Genomic DNA, 16,863 nt, shown 5'->3' on the forward strand with positions numbered 1-16,863 from the left:
GTTGTATAACCACTCTAGTATGTTTATGTATCATGGTTTACTATTTATGTTTGACATTCAAGTAATTCTCACTGTTGCAATTAATCAGTTTGTACATATGTGTTTTTGTATTATTGGAGGTGTATATTTAGGATATCTTCCTAATAGTGAGATTGGTTGCTTGAAGGATAGATTCATATTTTTGTTAAATATTGCCCCAAATCTGTTAGGTACATTCATTTTACATTACCAATATATGAGATTGTTTCTCCAAACCCCACCAAGTGACTAAGTTTTTTCTGTCCAGCGCTCTGTTTTGTGTGGTCTACATTTTAATTCTTAGTCATTTTATTAACTTTTAAAATAACTATTCTCTGTATAGAGCATAAAATTAATTTTGCATTATGTTGTAATTTGAAATATCTTTCAATATGTGAATTAACCTCAACCTCCTATTAAAGCTTTAATTTTCAGTAGATTCTATTTTATTTTGGAGGATTCTGCATCATTTGGTTCAGTCATTCACAAATGATGTATCTTCATCTTGAAATGTAATTTTTAGCATTATAAGTTATCCTTCTTTGTCTAATTTATTGCTGTGGTCCTGAATTTGATTTTATCTACTATCAGGATTGCAACCTCAGGTTCTTCTTTGTAAGCTTGTCAGTGTTTGCCTCAATTCTGTATTATATGCCTTTCACAGAGATAAATATACTAAAGATACTGATTATAAAACTAAATACACATGGTAAATTTACAAGTAATGATTAAAGTAGAGAAATAAAGATCAGGTTTTCAAAAACAGAAGGAGAAATGTAAAAAACAGAAGGGATGTAAACAGAAACTCTCAATAAACCTAAAAGTTGTTGAGAAAAAGTGAAGGCCAAAGAACATGGGGAAGAAAAAGCAAAAACACAACAGGAGAAGTAAAACTCGATCTATAAATAATCACAATAAATTTAATGTATCTAGTTCCAGTTAAATACAAGCAATGTCATATCTCCCTCTATCTCTAGCTCCTCCCCTGTGCTTTCCTATCTTTTCCTCTAAAATATCAGTAACAAAGCAAGGATGCCTGCTTTCACAATTTCTATTCAACATATTATTGGAAGTCCTAGCCAGAGCAATCAGGAAAAAAATAAAAGGCACCCAGCTAGCCAAGCAGAAAAGGAAAAAGGAAAGTTATGCTTGCAATGTGCACATGCATACAAATAAAACACTTGCTAGAACTAGTAAACCAATTAAATTGCAGGATACCAAATTAATGTATTAAAATTAGAAGCATTTATAAAATAACAATTCACAATCCAAAAAAGGAAACTAAAAACGATTCCATTTATAAAATTATAAATGTAATCAAGAAAGTGAAAGATTTGTACACTGAAAACTATAAATCACTGCTGAAAGAAATTTAAGAAAGTACAAGTAAATGGAAGATATCCAGTGTACAGTTAAAGATTTAACATTAAGATATCTGTGCTATCCAAAACAACCTACTGATTTAACAGAATCCCAATCAAAACTCCACTATCATTTTTCACAATAGAAAAATTCATCTCAGAATTTATGTGGAACTTTGAAAGACCTTTTACGGTTAAAAAACTATAAAAGAACAAATTGGGAGGACTCACTTCATGATTTAAAAACATTACAAAGCTACAGAAATCAAAACAATTTGGTGTTGCCATGAAGACAGATCATTAAAACACTGCAATGAAATAGAGTCCAGAAATACACTTTTGTGTATATTGGCAAATGATATTCAATAAGGATGCCAACACCATCTACTGGGGAAAGCACAGTTTCTTCAACAAATGGTGCTGGGAAAACTGGATATTCACATACAAAAATTGAAGTTAGACTCTTATAGTACACTATATCCAAAACTGAACTTGATATAAAGACATAAATGCATGACCTAAAACTATGAAATTCCTAGAAGGATATTGAGGGAAATTTCATAACAATGGTTTTGGCAATGATTTCTTGGATATATCCGACACCAAAAGCAGATATAGATGATGAACTATATCAAACTTAAAAAACTTTTGTTCAAATGACACAATCATTGAATGGCTACTTAGAGAATGTGAGAAAATATCTGCAAAGTATATCTGGTAAAGGACTAATATCTAGAAACCATAAAGAACTCTTGAAACCCAGCAGGAAATTAAATAGACCTATCTAAAAATGAGTGAAAGGCTTGGATATTCCTCTAAAGATGATATACAAATTGCCAGTGAAGCATATGGAAAGATGCCCAACATCACTTATTATCTGAAAAAATGCATATTCAAACCACAAAGAGATATTACATGATACCCATTAGGATGACTACTATTAAAAAAAAAAAAAGTGTTGGTCCGGATATGGAGAAATTGAAACCCCTATTCCCCAACCAGTAATGCTGAAGAAACTGAAGTTGAACGGTTCTATGAAGACCCACAAGACCTTTTAGAACTAACACCCAAAAAAGATGTCCTTTTCATTATAGGGGACTGCAATGCAAAAGTAGAAGTCAAGAAACACCTGGAGTAACAGGCAAATTTGGCCTTGGAATACAGAATGAAGCAGGGCAAAGACTGAGAGAGTTTTGCCAAGAAAATGCACTGGTCATAGCAAACACCCTCTTCCAACAACACAAGAGAAGACTCTATACATGGACATCACCAGATGGTCAACACCGAAATCAGATTGATTATATTCTTTGCGGCCAAAGATGGAGAAGCTCTATACAGTCAGCAAAAAAAAAGACCAGGAGCTGACTGTGGCTCAGACCATGAACTCCTTATTGCCAAATTCAGACTGAAATTGAAGAAAGTAGGGAAAACCACTAGACCATTCAGGTATGACCTAAATCAAATCCCTTATGATTACACAGTGGAAGTGAGAAATAGATTTAAGGGCCTAGATCTGATATAAAGAGTGCCTGATGAACTATGGAATGAGGTTCGTGACATTGTACAGGAGACAGGGATCAAGACCATTCCCATAGAAAAGAAATGCAAAAAAAAAAACAAAAAAAACAAAATGGCTGTCTGGGGAGGCCTTACAAATAGCTGTGAAGAGAAGAGAAGCGAAAAGCAAAGGAGCAAAGGAAAGATATAAGCGTCTGAATGCAGAGTTCCAAAGAATAGCAAGAAGAGATAAGAGAGCCTTCTTCAGCAATCAATGCAAAGAAATAGAGGAAAACAACAGAATGGGAAAGACTAGGGATCTCTTCAAGCAAAGATGAGCTCGATAAAGGACAGAAATGGTATGGACCTAACAGAAGCAGAAGATATTAAGAAGAGGTGGCAGGAATACACAGAACAACAGTACAAAAATGATCTTCATGACTCAGATAATCACAATGGTGTGATCACTGACCTAGAGCCAGACATCCTGAAATGTGAAGTCAAGTGGGCCTTAGAAAGCATCACTACAAACAAAGCTAGTGGAGGTGATAGAATTCCAGTTGAGCTATTCCAAATCCTGAAAGATGATGCTGTGAAAGTGCTGCACTCAACATGCCAGCAAATTTGGAAAACTCAGCAGTGGCCACAGGACTGGAAAAGGTCAGTTTTCATTCCAATCCCAAAGAAAGGCAATGCCAAAGAATGCTCAAACTACCGCACAATTGCACTCATCTCACACGCTAGTAAAGTAATGCTCAAAATTCTCCAAGCCAGGCTTCAGCAATATGTGAACCATGAACTTCCTGATGTTCAAGCTGGTTTTAGAAAAGGCAGAGGAACCAGAGATCAAATTGCCAACATATGCTGGATCATGGAAAAAGCAAGAGAGTTCCAGAAAAGCATCTATTTCTGCTTTATTGACTATGCCAAACCTTTGACTGTGTGGATCACAATAAACTGTGGAAAATTCTGAAAGAGATGGGAATACAAGACCACCTGACCTGCCTCTTGAGAAATCTGTATGCAGGTCAGGAAGCAACAGTTAGAACTAGACATGGAACAACAGACTGGTTCCAAATAGGAAAAGGAATTCATCAAGGCTGTATATCATCACCCTGTTTATTTAACTTATATACAGAGTACATCATGAGAAACGCTGGACTGGAAGAAACACAAGCTGGAATCACGATTGCCGGGAGAAATATCAATCACCTCAGATATGCAGATGACACCACCCTTATGGCAGAAAGTGAAGAGGAACTCAAAAGCCTCTTGATGAAAGTGAAAGCGGAGAGTGAAAAAGTTGGCTTAAAGCTCAACAGTCAGAAAACGAAGATCATGGCATCCGGTCCCACCACTTCATGGGAAATAGATGGGGAAAGAGTGTCAGACTTTATTTTTCTGGGCTCCAAAATCACTACAGATAGTGACTGCAGCCATGAAATTAAAAGATGCTTACTCCTTGGAAGGAAAGTTATGACCAACGTAGATAGCATATTCAAAAGCAGAGGCATTACTTTGCCAACAAAGGTCCGTCTAGTCAAGGCTATGGTTTTCCTGTGGTCATGTATGGATGTGAGAGTTGGACTGTGAAGAAAGCTGAGCACTGAAGAATTGATGCTTTTGAACTGTGGTGTTGGAGAAGACTCTTGAGAGTCCTTTGGCCTGCAAGGAGATCCAACCAGTCCATTCTGAAGGAGATCAGCCCTGGGATTTCTTTGGAAGGAATGATGCTAAAGCTGAAACTCCAGTACTTTGGCCACCTCATGCGAAGAGTTGACTCATTGGAAAAGACTCTGATGCTGGGAGGGATTGGGGGCAGGAGGAGAAGGGGACGGCTGAGGATGAGATGGCTGGATGGCATCACTGACTCAATGGACGTGAGTCTGAGTGAACTCTGGGAGTTGGTGATGGACAGCGAGGCCTGGTGTGCTGCGATTCATGGGGTCGCAAAGAGATGGACATGACTGAGTGACTGATCTGATCTGATCTCTGCATCTTTGGTAATAATGTCAAATTATGTAACCACTATGAAAAATAACAGAGCTCTCTCAAAAATCTAAAAATAGTATTACCATATTATCCAGCAAATGTTCATTTCAGCACTTTTTTTAAAGCCAAGACATGAAAGCAACCTACGTGTTCATTGACAGAGTAATGGATAAGGATGTGGTGCACATACACAATGGAAATTTACTCACCTATAAAAAGAATGAAATACTAGCATTTGCAGCAATGTGGATGGACCTAGAGATTATTTTACAGTTACTAAGTGAAATAAACCATAGAAAAACAAATACCATGATATTACTCATATATGGAATCTAATTTTTAAAAAATGATATGAACAAACATTTCCAAAACAGAAACGGACTCAGAAAACAAGCTTATGGTTACCAAATGGGAAACAGTGAGGGGATAATTTAGGAGGGTGACATGAACATACACACACTGCCTGCATGCACACTATGTCACCTTGGTCATATTTGACTCCTTGTGACTCTATGGACTGTAGTCCTCCAGGCTCCTCTGTCCATGGGATTCTCCAGGCGAGAATACTTCAGTGAGTTACCATGCCCTACTCCAGGGGATCTTCCCAACCCAGAGATTGAACATGCATCTCTTACAACTCCTGCAATGACAATCAGGTTCTTTACCACTAGCGCCACCTTGGAAACCCCCAACATACACACACTGCTGCTGCTACTGCCGCTAAGTCGCTTCAGTCATGTTTGACTCTGTGCGACCCCATGGATGGCAGCCTACCAGGCTCCTCCATCCCTGAGATTCTCCAGGCAAGAATACTGAAGTGGGTTGCCATTTCCTTCTCCAATGCATGCATGCATGCTAAATTGCTTCAGTTGTGTCCGACTCTGTGCGGCCCCATGGACAGCAGCCCACCAAGCTCCTCTGTCTACAAGATTCTCTAGGCAAGAATACTGTATTCATATAAACAGAAAATAGAATTATGGTTACCAGGAACTGTTGGGAAAGAGGAAAAGAGAGTAATCACACAATATACATAGTTTTTTGTATTTTTAAGATGAAAAATTTCTAGGCATTTTTCCTAACAACAATGTGAATATAATTAACACTACTGAACTGCACACTTAAAAATGATGAAGACTGGACTTCCATCATGGTCTGGTGGTCTCCATGCTTTCAATGCAGGGACATAGGTTCAATCCCTGATTGGAGAAGTTCTGCATGCCACACAACATGGCCAAAAAAGAAAAAAATTTAGTATAAAAAATGGTGGAAATTTTACATCAGGAAAATCTTTTTTTTTTTTAAGAACCATTATATCGATATTATACAAATAATACTCTAATTAAATATGCATTATTAGAGGCAAAGGACTATATCGAAAATAATTGAAAATATGCACTCAAGTAAATATATGTACATACAAATTCATTATGCCAGAATTATTCATAATATCTAAGACATGGAAAGTGCCCAAATATGCAACAGTGGATGAATGGATAAACAAACTGTGATATGTACATTCAATAGAACATTCAGCCATATTAAGTGCAGAAATGGTATGATACATGCTACCACATGCATAAACCTCCAAATATTATGCCAAGTGAAATAAGTCAGACACAAGAGGTCATCAGATCAGATCAGATCAGTTGTGCAGTCATGTCTGACTCTTTGCAACCCCATGAATCACAGCACGCCAGGCCTCCCCGTCCATCACCAACTCCCGGAGTTCACTCAGACTCACGTCCATTGAGTCAGTGATGCCATCCAGCCATCTCATCCTCTGCCGTCCCCTTCTCCTCCTGCCCCCAATCCCTCCCAGCATCAGAGTCTTTTCCAATGAGTCAACTCTACGCATGAGGTGGCCAAAGTACTGGAGTTTCAGCTTTAGCATCATTCCTTCCAAAGAAATCCCAGGGCTGATCTCCTTCAGAATGGACTGGTTGGATCTCCTTGCAGTCCAAGGGACTCTCAAGAGTCTTCTCCAACACCACAGTTCAAAAGCATCAATTCTTTGGCGCTCAGCCTTCTTCACAGTCCAATTCTCACATCCATACATGACCACAGGAAAAACCACAGCCTTGACTAGACGGACCTTTGTTGGCAAAGTAATGCCTCTGCTTTTGAATATGTTATCTAGGTTGGTCATAACTTTCCTTCCAAGGAGTAAGCATCTTTTAATTTCATGGCTGCAGTCACCATCTGCAGTGATTTTGGAGCCCAAAAAAATAAAGTCTGACACTGTTTTCACTGTTTCCCCATCTATTTCCCATGAAGTGGTGGGACCGGATGCCATGATCTTCGTTTTCTGACTGTTGAGCTTTAAGCCAACTTTTTCACTCTCCACTTTCACTTTCATCAAGAGGCTTTTGAGTTCCTCTTCACTTTCTGCCATAAGGGTGGTGTCATCTGCATATCTGAGGTTATTGATATTTCTCCCGGCAATGGTGATTCCAGCTTGTGTTTCTTCCAGTCCAGCGTTTCTCATGATGTACTCTGCATATAAGTTAAATAAGCAGGGTGACAATATACAGCCTTGACGTACTCCTTTTCTTATTTGGAAAATGTTCCATGTCCAGTTCTAACTGTTGCTTCCTGACCTGCATACACATTTCTCAAGAGGCAGATCAGGTGGTCTGGTATTCTCATCTCTTTCAGAATTTTCCACAGTTTCTTGTGATCCACACAGTCAAAGGCTTTGGCATAGTCAATAAAGCAGAAATAGATGTTTTTCTGGAACTCTCTTGCTTTTTCCATGATCCAGTGGATGTTGGCAATTTGATCTCTGGTTCCTCTGCCTTTTCTAAAACCAGCTTGAACATCAGGAAGTTCATGGTTCACATATTGCTGAAGCCTGGCTTGGAGAATTTTGAGCATTACTTTACTAGCTTGTGAGATGAGTGCAATTGTGCGGTAGTTTGAGCATTCTTTGGCATTGCCTTTCTTTGGGATTGGAATGAAAACTGACCTTGTCTAGTCCTACATTCTATGATTCCATTTATATGAAGTACACTGAATAGATTAAATCCATAGAGACAGTTACTTGTGTTGGGGGAAGGAAAAATGGAGAGAAACTTTTCCATAGGTAAGAAATTTTACTTTGCAGTGCCTGAAACAGCTTTGATCTATATAGAGTTGGTGGCTGTCCAACAATGTGAATGTATTAATGCCACTTGTTAATTTTATGCCATGTGAACTTCATCTAATAAACTTGGAACAACCAATAAAACATTGAATACATAAATGTTTTACAGGATTTTCTACCAAATTAGAAAGAAATAGGTAAGTTCAAACTTGTGGGAAAATACTCCCTACAATAGTTTTTATTTTTATAAGGCCGATATTCTTGGGAAACAGGTAAAAGGAGAAACACATATTAGAAAGCTAATGTAAGCTTTCATAAGACCTACAGTAGCAGAAAAAGGAATGCCAAAGTATTTGGTATATCTGACATATAATCTACAAGATCTAATTGATTGCATGAAGTAGATGAATAAAATATTATCTCTTGCTTTTAAATGTGTATTAACTTTTGAGTGAGATTGACAAAATTCAGAAAAACCCTTTGAATTGATGTTTTTATTTATTTATTTATTGATGTTTATTGCAACTTTATTTTTAACTTTTTATTGTACAAAACTAAAAAAACATACAAAGTAGCATGAACAGAAAAGCAAACCCGCATGTACCCACTCCCCAGATCCAACTCCCGGGGTCCCTCCTGTCCCTTCATTTATTAAAAAAAATAAATTTTATTGGAGTATAGTTTGTTTACAATGTTGTGTTAGTTTCTCCTGTGAAGCAAAGTGAATCAGTTATTCATGTACAAATATCCACTCTTATTTAGATTCATTATACAGGTCATTACAGAGTATTGAGTAGAGTTCCCTGTGTTATACAGTAGGTTCTCATTAGTTATCTCATTTATACATTGTAGTGTGTGTACTGGAGAAGGCAATGGCACCCCACTCCAGTACTCTTGCCTGGAAAATCCCATGGACGGAGGAGCCTGGTGGGCTGCAGTCCATGGGGTCGCTAGGAGTTGGACACGACTGAATGATTTCACTTTCACTTTTCACTTTCATGCATTGGAGAAGGAAATGGCAACCCACTCCAGTATTCTTGCCTGGAGAATCCCAGGGATGGGGGAGCCTGGTGGGCTGCCGTCTATGGGGTCTCACAGAGTCGGACATGACTCAAGCAACTTAGCAGCAGCAGCAGCAGTGTGTGTATGTCAATCCCCATTTCCTAGTTTATCCCACTCTACCTTCCCCTCTTGGTATCCATAAGTTTGTTCTCTACATCCATGTCTCTATTTCTGCTTTGCAGATAAGTTCATCTGTACTGGTGGCTCAGACAGTAAAGAATCCACCTGCAATGTGAAAGACCTGGGTTCAATCCCTGGGTTGGTAAGATGCCCTGGAGGAGGGCATGGCAACCCACTCCAGTATCCCTGACTGGAGAATCCCCATGGACAGAGGAGCCTGGTGGGCTACAGTCCATGGGGTTGCAGAGTGGGACATGAGTGAATGACTAAGCACAGCACACAGCAGTACCATTTCTCTAGATATTATCTGATATTTGTTTTTCCCTTTCTTTTTTTTAAATTTAATTTTATTTTATTTTTTAACTTTACAATATTGTATTGGTTTTGCCATATATCAAAATGAATCCGCCACAGGTATACATGTGTTCCCCATCCTGAACCCTCCTCCCTCCTCCCTCCCCATACCATCCCTCTGGGTCATCCCAGTGCACCAGCCCCAAGCATCCAGTATTGTGCATCGAACCTGGACTGGCGACTCGTTTCATATATGATATTATACATGTTTCAATGCCATCCTCCCAAATCATCCCACCCCTCTCCCTCTCCCACAGAGGGACGTTTTTAAAACTAACTTAATAGCTACTCCTTCCCTCTTGAACTAGTCTAACACACTGACAAAATTAACTTTGATGCTGCACAGAAGTGCAGCGTTTCCCTTTAGAACAAATGCAATTTGAAGTCTAGAAGCCTGGAATACAATGGTCCATTTAGAAGAATTTTAGTCATTGTGAAAGAAAATACAGGAAATACCTCAAAATTGAATAGAAATATAAGCATTTTTCTTATAAATGTTGGACTTTGATAGTTGAAATTTGCTGATAATGTACAGTTTTAGTAATTCTAGTTAATATTTGCTAAGGAGAAACGGACCAGTCTTGATTAGTGTTTTTAGTTTCCTAGATGTGTCCAACTAATAAAGGGACCTATTAGAGTAGCACATGAACAAACACTCTATCCATAATAGTGTGAAAAGGAATCAAAAGTTCATAAAAACACTCAAAATAATCTTATTTAAATTGATATTATATATATCTAGCCACAGAGTTGCGGTGATTAACAAAATGTCCCATCTAGTTATATCTTGGTAGGTTATCTTAATGAATACATAGATCAATATTTTTATCTTTTGGTTTCCATACTACCAGGAGAAATATCAACAACCTCAAATATGCAGATGATACCACTCAAACCGCAGAAAGTGAAGAGGAACTAAAGAGCCTCTTGATGAGGGTGAAAAAGTAGAGTGAAAATGTTGACTTAAAACTTAACATTAAAAAAAACTAAGATCATAGCATCTGGTCCCATCACTTCATGGCAAATAGACTGAGGAAAAAGTGGAAGCAGTAAAAGATTTTACTTTCTTGGGCTCCAAAATCACTGCAGACGGTGACTACAGCCATGAAATTTAAAAATGCTTGCTCCTTGGAAGAAAAGCTATGACAAACTTAGTGTATTAAAAACCAGAGACATCACTTTGCCAAAAAGGTCCATATAGTAAAAGCTATGGTTTTTCCAGTAGTCATGTATGAATGGATGTTAGAGTTAGACCATAAAGAAGGCTGAGCACCAAAGAATTGTTGTTTTCGAACTGTGGTGCTGGAGGAGACTCGAGTCCCTTAGACTGCAGGGAGATCAAACCAGTCAACCCTAAAGGAAATCAACCCTGAATATTCACTGGAAGGACTGATGCTGAAGCTCCAATATTTTGGCCACCTGATGCGAAGAGCCAACTCATTGGCCAAGGTCTTGATGCTGGGAAAGACTGAGAGCAGAAAGAGAATGCGGCAAGAGGATGAGACAGTTGGACGGCATCACTGACTTAATGGACATGAGTTTAGGCAAACTCTGGGAGATAGTGATGGACGGGGAAGCCTGGCATGCTGTACCCTGTGGAGTCACAAAGTCAGACACGACTTTACAAGTAAACAACAATCCATACTGCAATTACAGATGTTCAGGAGTGGTTTCTGTAAAGAAATTTTTATTATAAGTTAAATATATTTATCAATATATTTTGCATGCCTTATTTTTTAAAAAAAATCATGTAATTAAAATCAAAATAACATCTTTAGTAGCTTAACTTCCCTGATGGTCTTAATGAGATAAACTCATGTATTCATCCATGCCAAAACAAGTACTGTGTTCTAACATCAAAGATCAATATGAATAAGCAGGTGAAGTGTTGTGGTTTGTAACTTTTCTTTTAATCACTCAAAAACTGGGCAAACCATCCAAGACAGCTGGTAGTAATAGCACTTCATTTTCATTGCAGGAGCTATCTTTCCCTCCTCTGCTCTTTGTGCTATGATGAAAAGGAGACGTGATTTTTGAGTTAAATTTCTTTTTTGAGTTGAATTTCACACCTCTGGTAAAGAATACACAAACACACATATTCCCCTCCGCTAGTAAATATTCATCTGTTTCTACATAATGTCTGTGTTTTCTCTATCTCCCCATGCTCCACCCCCCATTCCTGTTAGGAAATATATTTGGGGCTTAGAATTTATTACAATTCATCTTTTTCTCTCTTGCTCTCTCTCTTTCCGAGTCTATTCAAGTTGGAAAAGCTGAAACAACTAGCAACAATTGGTCTTCCACAGCAGCTGCTCCATCATTACAGAGCAGGAACTGCTTCTTTTTGTCTGTGGGATTGGTGCCCTTCACTTTATCATGCATGCAAAACTGTGCAATCTACAGTGGCCAATTCTTAATGCACAGAGAATGTAGCAACATTTCTTTCTTTTTGTAGTCAATATTTTTTATTGTATATTGAAATATAACTGATTAACAATGCTGTGTTAGTTTCAGGTGTGAGCAAAGTGATTCAGTTATATATATACTTATATCCTTTTGCAAAAAATTTTCTCTTTTAGGTATTTGAGAATATGAGCAGAGTTCTTTGTGCTGTAATAGTAGGTCCTTGTTGGTTATCTATTTTAACTATAGCAGTGTGTATGTAACCCCAAATTCTCAATCTATCCCCCCACAACTCTTCCCACCCATAACCATAAATTCATTCTTTATGTTTGTTAGTCTGTTTCTGTTTGTAAACAAGTTCATTTGTATCTTTTTTTTTTTCGATTCCACATATCATTCTTCATTGAAATGATCATACTGTTTGGCCTTGATCTAAGTGTTTATATGTATAACAATCTAAAACTATTTTTTGCTGTTTTTATAATAAAGTAATTCAGGATTTTAAAAAAGCAAATCTTCTCTATCAATACCAAATACAATCTATAATACATTTATGAATATTTAAATTCAAAGCCTGGGCATATTACTATCTGGTGGAATAAACAGGTGAAAGCCTTAATATTGTGAAAACTTCACTGCATCAGGTAGACTTGTCCAAGTGTTCTACTTACAGCTCCTTACAGTAAGTATTTTTCAACAGTGAATGCTATGGAACTACAGAGTCCATGGTTGTTTGAATCCACAGATGTAGAGGAACTGGGCATATTGAGGGCCAATTTAAGTTATATGTGGATTAACCAGCCCCCACATTGTTCAAGGGTCAGCTTTACATGAAATGAGAATATTACTAATCCCAGCTTGTTATTTTATAAGTAATCATATACACATTAATATATCAATATATTTTTCATTAATATATACATTAAGAGTCGGACATGACTGAGTGAACTGAACTGATACTATATTTATGATACTGTTTTATAATACAATATACTAATATTATATAAAATATTTATTAGGCCAAATTCTTTAATATCCAAAAGCAGCTTTAGAACCCATTTCCTGTAATGATATACAGAGTAACTTTGATTTGTGCCTACTTTAAGCCTTTAGGGGAGAAGGCAATGGCACCCAACTCCAGTACTCTTGCCTGGAAAATCCCATGGATGGAGGAGCCTGGAAGGCTGCAGTCCATAGGGTCGCTGAGGGTTGGACATGACTGAGCAACTTCACTTTCACTTTTCACTTTCATGCATTAGAGAAGGCAATGGCAACCCACTCCAGTGTTCTTGCCTAGAGAATCCCAGGGACAGGGGAGCCTGGTGGGCTGCCATCTATGGGGTCTCACAGAGTCGGGCACGACTGAAGTGACTTAGCAGTAGCGGTAAGCCTTTAGGATTTCTTAAAACAGATTCAGTGAGCAGCTTGCACAGATTGATACTTAAATAATAAATGAAATCAAGTTATGATATTGCGTGGAAACATCTTTTAAGCAGTACTGATGACAAAATAGGATTTATTTTAATCAATATGTATATGATACTACTGTTAATAATCTATATGTCCTTGTTTCAATAAGCAACAAAGTTATGGGCTTCCCTGGTGGCTCAGATGGTAAAGCATCTGCCTGCAATGCAGGAGACCCAGGTTTGATCCCTGGGTCGGGAAGATCCCCTGGAGAAAGAAATGGCAACCCACTCTAGTACTCTTGCCTGGAAAATTCCATGGACGGAGGAGCCTGATAGGCTACAGTCCATGGGGTCACAAAGAGTCGGACACAACTGACCAACTTCACTTTCACTTTCAAACTTGGTTATAGCTTTGTAAAAACTTCAGAGGAAAACAAAATTGCAGATGATTCATTAAAACTCCAAAAAGGCAAGCATACTTCAGAATAAACAAAGGTTTGTTTTTTCAAAAAAAAAAAAAAAGCAAAAAGCACAACGCCAAAAAAGAACATCAATATCTCCATGGTGAAAAATGAGGAATATTATTTAGAGGCGAACTAGAAAACCAAAATACTGACATTTATACCAGCACTTCTAGGAAAGATTACATGTTGTTAAAAGTTCCAGATAAAATACGGTTGTGTATATTTAGATTTATTTCACTGCGGGTTTGGCTGGCATGGTGATTAACCAAGAAAGGCTTTGTGAAGAGGGTGGTCACTGAATGCTCTTTAACATCAAGTAAGATTTAGACATACACAGATTTGAGAAAGGACATTTAGGTGGAGGGTATAGCAGTAGCAAAGTCATGGAAACAGAAACTTCAGAGCATATACAGAGAAAAGTAGAGCCATTCAGTTACTCCATTTATGACAAATTTAAGAATGTGGGTGGGGCGTAGATTAGTAAAAGTATAAAGAATTATATGTTGAATACTTTGCAAAATAAAACTCCACTCCTTATCTTCTTTCTCCATTCATTCCCCCTCCTCTCCTTCCTACTCTAATATTTTCCACATATCTGACTATTAAAAAGATTATCACATTATTCCACAATAGGTATAACATTTAATGATGCTGTTTTCCTGTAATTAGAGTTCTTTCTTAATTGCCTTATAAGTATTTTCTTATAAGTGATTATGAATGCATTTTCCAGTGTAAACAAATAAGTTCATGGGTTTATTTTACACTCCTGTGAATCAAGCAGAGACTTAAATCAAATTAAGGATGATCTATATTGCCAGGCACCCATGCCCCAATCTAAAATTAATCAGAGGTTCTTTTATCAGGGGAATCTAAGGCACAAGGGCTATATTTATGCTAATTTTTGTTAATATGGCTGGAAGGCATCAGAGCATAGAGGAACACAGAGAAGCTTTGGAGTCCTTAGAATAGAATTCATTTTACCAAATGAGGATTTTACCAAAGGTATCATTCATACTATATAAAACTAAGAAATCACTTTTGTCACTTAACAACGCATTGTCTCTGAGGGTCAGCAATTAAATTCAACTTGTTCATTTCAAAATCTGCTTTGGATTTAACTGTGTATTGGCACAGGGTATACAAAATATACTTTCTGTTGTCTGCCTGTATATACATACATAAGTTGATTTTAATGTTATATATGGTACTTTTCCTGGAAGGGGAACCCACTGGAAGTGGAGTCAATCCACTCCAGTGTTCTTGCCTAGATAATCCAATGGATAGAGGAGCCTGGCAAGCTATGGTACAAAGGATAACAAAGAGTCAGACATGACTGAAGCTACTTAGCACACATACACACATATTGTACTATTAAAAATCAAAATATGAGCATCTGTTGATGTGTTCACTTGAACATATATGAGTATATGTGTATGAACATTTAAATTTTTATTGACATCTAAATTACATTGAAATAAGTTGTATCAACTTGTTATCCTAACAAAGACTTGGAAAGTTGTATCAATATTAATTTTCCTTCTATTTTTATTACCCTTCCATGGTCCTCTGTCAAAAGCTACCTTGGGTCATTTACTGAGGAAAGGTGATTAGAGCAAGACCACCTATAATATAACTAACATACACATTAAAATCTACAAAATAAATGTGTACCTTTTTTTGTTGCGGGTGCATACAGTTTATAATTCCACCAGTAAGTGTCTGTATATAGCATTATGTTAGTTTACCATAAGCTGTTAAAATATCCTACAAAATCTGGGTATTGAAGTTATATCTAATTTCATGTATATCAATATTAAGAGAACTATGTTTGGAACAAAGGTGTCATTATGTGTCTATGCTGTGGTGCAAGTATTTTAGAACACTTCAAGAATAATATTCAGCATAAAAATAGAATGAAATCTTGCCATTTGTGATAATATGAGTGGACTTTGAGGGTAGTATGCTAAGTGAAATAAATCAGATAGACAAATACCATATGATTGATCTCAGTTTATGTGAAATCTAAAAATAAAACTAAAACAAAGCAACAACCCCCAAACCAAAAAATTACACACAAGCTCATAGACACAGATAACAGACTGAAAGCTGATGGAGGAGGTGGGGGTAAAATGGTAGGCAAAATGGCTGAAGGTAGTCAAGGCACAAACTTTCAGTTAGTATAAATAAGTCGTGGGGATGTAATGCACAGCATGGCCACTATAGTCAATACCATATTACATATTTGAAAGTTGCTAAGAGAGTAAATCTTAAAAGTTCTTACCACAAAAAGTTCTGTAATTAGGTATGGTGATAGATGTCAACTAGGCTTATTCTGATCATTTTTTGATATATACAAATATAGAATCATTATGTTGTATATCTGAAACTAACAATATTGAATGTCAATACCTCTAACATTGTAATAACCATTAGTATTTTAAATATATAGTTCCTTCACAAGGTCATATCTAATTAAATAATATTTCTGATGCATTTTTTTTTCAATTTTGAGGCAACTGACAACAAAAATGTTTTATTTTAATCTTCACAATACATCTATAAAAAGCTAATACAAAATTGTTTTGTGAAGGGAATAAGCACGTTATCTTTCAGTACAAAAGTATGACCCAGTCAGAAAGATCAGCATTACTATCTACCAATTCACTTAAGTCAAAAAAAAAAAAAAAAATGGACTACACATTTTCAGCCTCTCCCACTTATTCATAATGATAATGAGCCAGGGCCAGTAGTATTGTAAAGTTGCTCCTATCTATTCTTATTGATTTGACATGCAATCTGTTTGTTACTTATGTCGTATTTATTCTTTGAATACTATGAATATTATACCTGATTACATTCCACACCACATCTAATCAGTCTCCGAGACTTATAATTTCCACCTCATAAGGCTTTTTGCAATATATCAATTTCTCTCCATCTTCACATGAAGATTCATGTAAATATTCTAAAGCAGGACAATATCCTCTCTATGAACACTAAAATAAATTCCAAACTCCTAAATCAAAGCTCATACAAATATTTGACAGCTTCAACAGTTCTTAAGGCAAAGGCCAAACCCATTTACATTACACAAAGCATTT

General features: G+C 37.0%; 1 protein-coding gene across 2 annotated transcripts in view; it reads right to left on the reverse strand.

Moving 5' to 3' along the window:
• LOC129629930 (endogenous retrovirus group K member 18 Env polyprotein-like) overlaps positions 1-16,863 on the reverse strand; it is an 81,674-nt gene that overhangs the window by 49,888 nt on the left and 14,923 nt on the right. Inside the window, exons 2-3 of one of the 2 annotated variants that reach the window (XM_055550161.1) lie at positions 9,133-9,237; positions 5,352-5,508 (exon numbers count right to left, since the gene is read on the reverse strand). The exons of the other annotated variant lie outside the window; for it this stretch is intronic. Of the exons in view, the coding sequence (XP_055406136.1) occupies positions 5,352-5,360 (9 nt within the window). The 5' untranslated portion in view covers positions 5,361-5,508; positions 9,133-9,237. The remainder of the gene's footprint in view (positions 1-5,351; positions 5,509-9,132; positions 9,238-16,863) is intronic. 2 annotated transcript variants of the gene reach the window in all.

The sequence above is a fragment of the Bubalus kerabau genome, chromosome 16, assembly GCF_029407905.1.
Source record: "Bubalus kerabau isolate K-KA32 ecotype Philippines breed swamp buffalo chromosome 16, PCC_UOA_SB_1v2, whole genome shotgun sequence".
NCBI classification, from domain to species: Eukaryota; Metazoa; Chordata; class Mammalia; order Artiodactyla; family Bovidae; genus Bubalus; species Bubalus kerabau.